Below are 7335 nucleotides of genomic sequence, written 5' to 3'. Positions count from 1 at the left end.
GCAGCAGCAGCAGCAGCAGCAGCAGCAGCAGCAGCAGCAGCAGCAGCAGCAGCAGCAGCAGCAGCAGCAGCAGCAGCAGCAGCAGCAGCAGCAGCAGCAGCAGCAGCAGCAGCAGCAGCAGCAGCAGCAGCAGCAGCAGCAGCAGCAGCAGCAGCAGCAGCAGCAGCAGCAGCAGCAGCAGCAGCAGCAGCAGCAGCAGCAGCAGCAGCAGCAGCAGCAGCAGCAGCAGCAGCAGCAGCAGCAGCAGCAGCAGCAGCAGCAGCAGCAGCAGCAGCAGCAGCAGCAGCAGCAGCAGCAGCAGCAGCAGCAGCAGCAGCAGCAGCAGCAGCAGCAGCAGCAGCAGCAGCAGCAGCAGCAGCAGCAGCAGCAGCAGCAGCAGCAGCAGCAGCAGCAGCAGCAGCAGCAGCAGCAGCAGCAGCAGCAGCAGCAGCAGCAGCAGCAGCAGCAGCAGCAGCAGCAGCAGCAGCAGCAGCAGCAGCAGCAGCAGCAGCAGCAGCAGCAGCAGCAGCAGCAGCAGCAGCAGCAGCAGCAGCAGCAGCAGCAGCAGCAGCAGCAGCAGCAGCAGCAGCAGCAGCAGCAGCAGCAGCAGCAGCAGCAGCAGCAGCAGCAGCAGCAGCAGCAGCAGCAGCAGCAGCAGCAGCAGCAGCAGCAGCAGCAGCAGCAGCAGCAGCAGCAGCAGCAGCAGCAGCAGCAGCAGCAGCAGCAGCAGCAGCAGCAGCAGCAGCAGCAGCAGCAGCAGCAGCAGCAGCAGCAGCAGCAGCAGCAGCAGCAGCAGCAGCAGCAGCAGCAGCAGCAGCAGCAGCAGCAGCAGCAGCAGCAGCAGCAGCAGCAGCAGCAGCAGCAGCAGCAGCAGCAGCAGCAGCAGCAGCAGCAGCAGCAGCAGCAGCAGCAGCAGCAGCAGCAGCAGCAGCAGCAGCAGCAGCAGCAGCAGCAGCAGCAGCAGCAGCAGCAGCAGCAGCAGCAGCAGCAGCAGCAGCAGCAGCAGCAGCAGCAGCAGCAGCAGCAGCAGCAGCAGCAGCAGCAGCAGCAGCAGCAGCAGCAGCAGCAGCAGCAGCAGCAGCAGCAGCAGCAGCAGCAGCAGCAGCAGCAGCAGCAGCAGCAGCAGCAGCAGCAGCAGCAGCAGCAGCAGCAGCAGCAGCAGCAGCAGCAGCAGCAGCAGCAGCAGCAGCAGCAGCAGCAGCAGCAGCAGCAGCAGCAGCAGCAGCAGCAGCAGCAGCAGCAGCAGCAGCAGCAGCAGCAGCAGCAGCAGCAGCAGCAGCAGCAGCAGCAGCAGCAGCAGCAGCAGCAGCAGCAGCAGCAGCAGCAGCAGCAGCAGCAGCAGCAGCAGCAGCAGCAGCAGCAGCAGCAGCAGCAGCAGCAGCAGCAGCAGCAGCAGCAGCAGCAGCAGCAGCAGCAGCAGCAGCAGCAGCAGCAGCAGCAGCAGCAGCAGCAGCAGCAGCAGCAGCAGCAGCAGCAGCAGCAGCAGCAGCAGCAGCAGCAGCAGCAGCAGCAGCAGCAGCAGCAGCAGCAGCAGCAGCAGCAGCAGCAGCAGCAGCAGCAGCAGCAGCAGCAGCAGCAGCAGCAGCAGCAGCAGCAGCAGCAGCAGCAGCAGCAGCAGCAGCAGCAGCAGCAGCAGCAGCAGCAGCAGCAGCAGCAGCAGCAGCAGCAGCAGCAGCAGCAGCAGCAGCAGCAGCAGCAGCAGCAGCAGCAGCAGCAGCAGCAGCAGCAGCAGCAGCAGCAGCAGCAGCAGCAGCAGCAGCAGCAGCAGCAGCAGCAGCAGCAGCAGCAGCAGCAGCAGCAGCAGCAGCAGCAGCAGCAGCAGCAGCAGCAGCAGCAGCAGCAGCAGCAGCAGCAGCAGCAGCAGCAGCAGCAGCAGCAGCAGCAGCAGCAGCAGCAGCAGCAGCAGCAGCAGCAGCAGCAGCAGCAGCAGCAGCAGCAGCAGCAGCAGCAGCAGCAGCAGCAGCAGCAGCAGCAGCAGCAGCAGCAGCAGCAGCAGCAGCAGCAGCAGCAGCAGCAGCAGCAGCAGCAGCAGCAGCAGCAGCAGCAGCAGCAGCAGCAGCAGCAGCAGCAGCAGCAGCAGCAGCAGCAGCAGCAGCAGCAGCAGCAGCAGCAGCAGCAGCAGCAGCAGCAGCAGCAGCAGCAGCAGCAGCAGCAGCAGCAGCAGCAGCAGCAGCAGCAGCAGCAGCAGCAGCAGCAGCAGCAGCAGCAGCAGCAGCAGCAGCAGCAGCAGCAGCAGCAGCAGCAGCAGCAGCAGCAGCAGCAGCAGCAGCAGCAGCAGCAGCAGCAGCAGCAGCAGCAGCAGCAGCAGCAGCAGCAGCAGCAGCAGCAGCAGCAGCAGCAGCAGCAGCAGCAGCAGCAGCAGCAGCAGCAGCAGCAGCAGCAGCAGCAGCAGCAGCAGCAGCAGCAGCAGCAGCAGCAGCAGCAGCAGCAGCAGCAGCAGCAGCAGCAGCAGCAGCAGCAGCAGCAGCAGCAGCAGCAGCAGCAGCAGCAGCAGCAGCAGCAGCAGCAGCAGCAGCAGCAGCAGCAGCAGCAGCAGCAGCAGCAGCAGCAGCAGCAGCAGCAGCAGCAGCAGCAGCAGCAGCAGCAGCAGCAGCAGCAGCAGCAGCAGCAGCAGCAGCAGCAGCAGCAGCAGCAGCAGCAGCAGCAGCAGCAGCAGCAGCAGCAGCAGCAGCAGCAGCAGCAGCAGCAGCAGCAGCAGCAGCAGCAGCAGCAGCAGCAGCAGCAGCAGCAGCAGCAGCAGCAGCAGCAGCAGCAGCAGCAGCAGCAGCAGCAGCAGCAGCAGCAGCAGCAGCAGCAGCAGCAGCAGCAGCAGCAGCAGCAGCAGCAGCAGCAGCAGCAGCAGCAGCAGCAGCAGCAGCAGCAGCAGCAGCAGCAGCAGCAGCAGCAGCAGCAGCAGCAGCAGCAGCAGCAGCAGCAGCAGCAGCAGCAGCAGCAGCAGCAGCAGCAGCAGCAGCAGCAGCAGCAGCAGCAGCAGCAGCAGCAGCAGCAGCAGCAGCAGCAGCAGCAGCAGCAGCAGCAGCAGCAGCAGCAGCAGCAGCAGCAGCAGCAGCAGCAGCAGCAGCAGCAGCAGCAGCAGCAGCAGCAGCAGCAGCAGCAGCAGCAGCAGCAGCAGCAGCAGCAGCAGCAGCAGCAGCAGCAGCAGCAGCAGCAGCAGCAGCAGCAGCAGCAGCAGCAGCAGCAGCAGCAGCAGCAGCAGCAGCAGCAGCAGCAGCAGCAGCAGCAGCAGCAGCAGCAGCAGCAGCAGCAGCAGCAGCAGCAGCAGCAGCAGCAGCAGCAGCAGCAGCAGCAGCAGCAGCAGCAGCAGCAGCAGCAGCAGCAGCAGCAGCAGCAGCAGCAGCAGCAGCAGCAGCAGCAGCAGCAGCAGCAGCAGCAGCAGCAGCAGCAGCAGCAGCAGCAGCAGCAGCAGCAGCAGCAGCAGCAGCAGCAGCAGCAGCAGCAGCAGCAGCAGCAGCAGCAGCAGCAGCAGCAGCAGCAGCAGCAGCAGCAGCAGCAGCAGCAGCAGCAGCAGCAGCAGCAGCAGCAGCAGCAGCAGCAGCAGCAGCAGCAGCAGCAGCAGCAGCAGCAGCAGCAGCAGCAGCAGCAGCAGCAGCAGCAGCAGCAGCAGCAGCAGCAGCAGCAGCAGCAGCAGCAGCAGCAGCAGCAGCAGCAGCAGCAGCAGCAGCAGCAGCAGCAGCAGCAGCAGCAGCAGCAGCAGCAGCAGCAGCAGCAGCAGCAGCAGCAGCAGCAGCAGCAGCAGCAGCAGCAGCAGCAGCAGCAGCAGCAGCAGCAGCAGCAGCAGCAGCAGCAGCAGCAGCAGCAGCAGCAGCAGCAGCAGCAGCAGCAGCAGCAGCAGCAGCAGCAGCAGCAGCAGCAGCAGCAGCAGCAGCAGCAGCAGCAGCAGCAGCAGCAGCAGCAGCAGCAGCAGCAGCAGCAGCAGCAGCAGCAGCAGCAGCAGCAGCAGCAGCAGCAGCAGCAGCAGCAGCAGCAGCAGCAGCAGCAGCAGCAGCAGCAGCAGCAGCAGCAGCAGCAGCAGCAGCAGCAGCAGCAGCAGCAGCAGCAGCAGCAGCAGCAGCAGCAGCAGCAGCAGCAGCAGCAGCAGCAGCAGCAGCAGCAGCAGCAGCAGCAGCAGCAGCAGCAGCAGCAGCAGCAGCAGCAGCAGCAGCAGTAGTAGTAGTAGCAGTAGCAGTAGTAGTAGTAGTAGTTGTAGTAGTAGTAGTAGTAGTAGTAAACATTATTAGTGCTAGGCAGAACGATTAGGTGTAGAACGAAAAAGAAACTAAAAGTTATAAGTAGATTTTGGGATCCAAAAATCAAGGGGGAATTCTGAACCATTTATTCTGTTTCTGTTTGGGTTCCTCTAGCCTTCTTCTAGCGTACTCCTACACCAAAAACATCGCCCTTCGAATTAGACAGTGTTAGAATATGCAGCTCCCAAATGCCGTGGTACGACCGAGGGTGGGGAGAGTCCTCTTTACCTCTTGAAACGCCCTCACATAGCCACCCGCATACAGCCACTGACAGGGAAGTCCTACTCACTACCTTCTCGTGGCCGGAGTAATGGTGCGACTTTATACTCACTGTGTAAGATGTGAATTTCAGTATTTCTCACCTCTTATCCAATGGTTCACCTGATAATAATTAAAGTGATAGGTCATTTGATCAATTACTTATTTTTGACCTCATGGTCGTCACTAAAACTTCGAGTCAGGCATCCTTGATACTCTGAAGGCTTTACCACACTAGATAAATTTACTAAAAACAATAAATATTTGTGACTGAAAGTCTTGGGCTGGGGTTGTACGCAAAATGCTCCAGTCACTGGAATGCAAGAAATTTGGGAGCTCACTTAAATAATAGAAATTTATTATTTTTATCACTTTTGTGATCTTCAGGAATAAAAAGGTAAGGTATTTTATCGTGTGGGATTCGGGTCGTAATTAAATCGAAGGAAGGATCTCAGGGACCATGGGCATCAAGGTCTTGTTCGTTGTTCATTGGTGAGATAGGCTATCGGTCCTATAGGCAGTATAGAAAAACTAATCAATAATCAGACTAAATAATGCTACTGCTTCTCAATCACAGGGGCTCTAGCACAGTTTCAAGCGTCCGTTCTTCTGAAGTTGATAATAATAAGTTTTTGTTTGATGGATGTAGATTTGTAAGTTTATTTTCACCAGAGGCTGACATCATCTGGAAACCCATTAATAACAGCTGACGAACAGTAGATAGGCGTTTTGTTCTAGTTTTAGAAAAGATTCATCAACAGTGCTCGCTCACAACTTTATACGTGGTGGAATTCTACTTTCACGTCTCGTAACAATGTGTGTCTTTGAATCATTAAGTTGATATTCACTGACTTATGTTTAAAAATCCAATCAATTTCTCATATAACACCATTCACTATTGATATTTATGTAGACTTTTTTCCAACTGGATGTTTTTTAAGTATATTTTTCATATTTTTCAAAAAAAAACTTTATTTACCTTTCAGTCGTCTTATGGAGTTCATTATTTCTCAAAAAAATAAGCCGAACAATATGATGGCTGAGGAACTATTCGCTAAAGGTGTAAAGATGATCAATTTTTATGATGTCGTCATTGATCTAATGCTTCTAGAAGCCTTTGAATTATTAGCTAATCCACCTAGTTCTGTATTATCTGTCACTAGACATAAATGGTTAAGTGATAATTTTAAACGTTGCGCTCTTGATTCAACTGTTTGGACTATTCTATTGGCTAAACGAAAATTATTAAAATATCCAGATGGGTTTTATGCACACTATTATAGTATGGTTGGTACAGTTTTGCCTGCATTAGCTTGGGGTTTTCTTGGACCAAATGAAAATTATTTTCATATTTGTGATCGTTTCCGTGAAATTATTATATCATTTATTCGTGAATCATTTATATGTTATGATGCATCAACATCATCTACATTGGCAAGAATCTCCTGTTCAAATGGTTTACCATTATATTTCAGTGAACATTCCATAAAACATGATAAATTTGATAAAAGTATTTTCAATAATTATTCACTAGATGAAAACTTGTTGAATTCTACCATTGATTCAAATGATAGTAATCATGATTATAATAATCGTAACAGTGGTGATGATAATAGTAGTGCGGGTACTACTATATCTGAATCTGGTCCTACAATAGTGTGTCAGTCAGATCAGTTACCACAAACTATCTCACCGAATACAATTCATCGTCAAATTGGTTTACGTTATACAACTGTAGAAGATTTAGCAAATGATTTATATAAATTAATTAATGTTTATTCTGAAGATTTATTAAACATGTTCATTGACGAACTGAAATTATCTGAAAATACGCTACCATTTGAATTGGAATCGAATCCAGTCCAACCGATACTATGTCGTAAAGTTGAATAACAAATAGTGGATACTTTTCTTAGCAAAAATATGTTTTCAATTCCCATTTATTTTTATTGTTTTATTTAAACCCTTCGTACGTTGTATGTACATATGCATTTATTAATGTATGATAAACTTTTTTTGTTTCAATATTTATTATTAATGTCAACTATGAAACATTCCCAAATATAGAAGTAGATTTTTAGTTTTCCTGGAAACAAGTTTTGTTTTTGCTCAAATATGTTTGGAAATGTGCTTTTAAGTATTTCCCTTTTTTTCTGGTTATTATTGATAAGTGAGTTACTTAGAATATATGAAGACTTTTTTGGAATTCATTAATTTTAGTTTTTTTATGAATCTGAAAAATTATCTTATTAGTTACTGATAAGACTGATACAATTTTTCTGAATTTCTATTAGTAGTTCAGAGTACTCTTTCGTTTACGGATTTCTTTGTCTCACTCATTTGATAAAGGTGATCGTTCTTATACACGAAGCACGCTTAAATCAACAGCTTTTTGTTTCCTTATTTCATTAAGTGATTTAAGTCTTCGGAAGAAATCAGTATATTTTTCGGCAAAAGATGTATACCGTGACAATGTATTTATCCACTGATTGGTCTCTTATATTGAAACCTACCAAGTTATTTCAAAATACCAAATCGATTCGATTGTTTATGTTAAAAAATATTTTTACTGCTAACTAATTTATTATTAGTAATTTCCTTGTTGTGTATACTCGCTTCCAAGCCACATCTTTTTGCGTGGTACCTAGTGATATTAATCGGCTTTCAGACTGAAGTAAATGTAACGTGTTTTGAACCTTGTTAGAAATCAACTATTATAACCACTAACCCAATGATCTCGTGATTTTCCCATCATTTTTTTTTATTAATTTCAATTCAGGGTTTAATTCATTGTTCTACTATGAATCACAATGCATATCATTTTTTAAAATGTTTGTAGTTCATGGATATGTTTCATAGTTTGAAGCTGTTC

The 7335-nt window shown here is 51.8% G+C and overlaps 1 protein-coding gene across 1 annotated transcript; it reads left to right on the top strand.

The window, feature by feature from the left end:
* Positions 1 to 5449: 5449 nt before the first annotated feature.
* Positions 5450 to 6556, top strand: MIGA2 (Mitoguardin 2). Its single transcript, XM_051219384.1, has one exon. The coding sequence runs from the start codon at positions 5457 to 5459 to the stop codon at positions 6354 to 6356; it is 900 nt and encodes a 299-aa protein (XP_051066957.1). The 5' UTR covers positions 5450 to 5456; the 3' UTR covers positions 6357 to 6556.
* The last annotated feature ends 779 nt before the right edge of the window (positions 6557 to 7335 follow it).

This window comes from Schistosoma haematobium, chromosome 4 (assembly GCF_000699445.3).
Source record: "Schistosoma haematobium chromosome 4, whole genome shotgun sequence".
Taxonomy (NCBI): domain Eukaryota; kingdom Metazoa; phylum Platyhelminthes; class Trematoda; order Strigeidida; family Schistosomatidae; genus Schistosoma; species Schistosoma haematobium.
Note: the sequence above shows the minus strand (reverse complement) of the source record. Positions and strands in the feature narration are given on the sequence as shown.

What these genes read in the sequence shown, in the direction of transcription:
- MIGA2 (XM_051219384.1), top strand. Translation starts at nt 5,457, where the DNA reads ATGGAGTTCATTATTTCTCAAAAAAATAAGCCGAACAATATGATGGCT.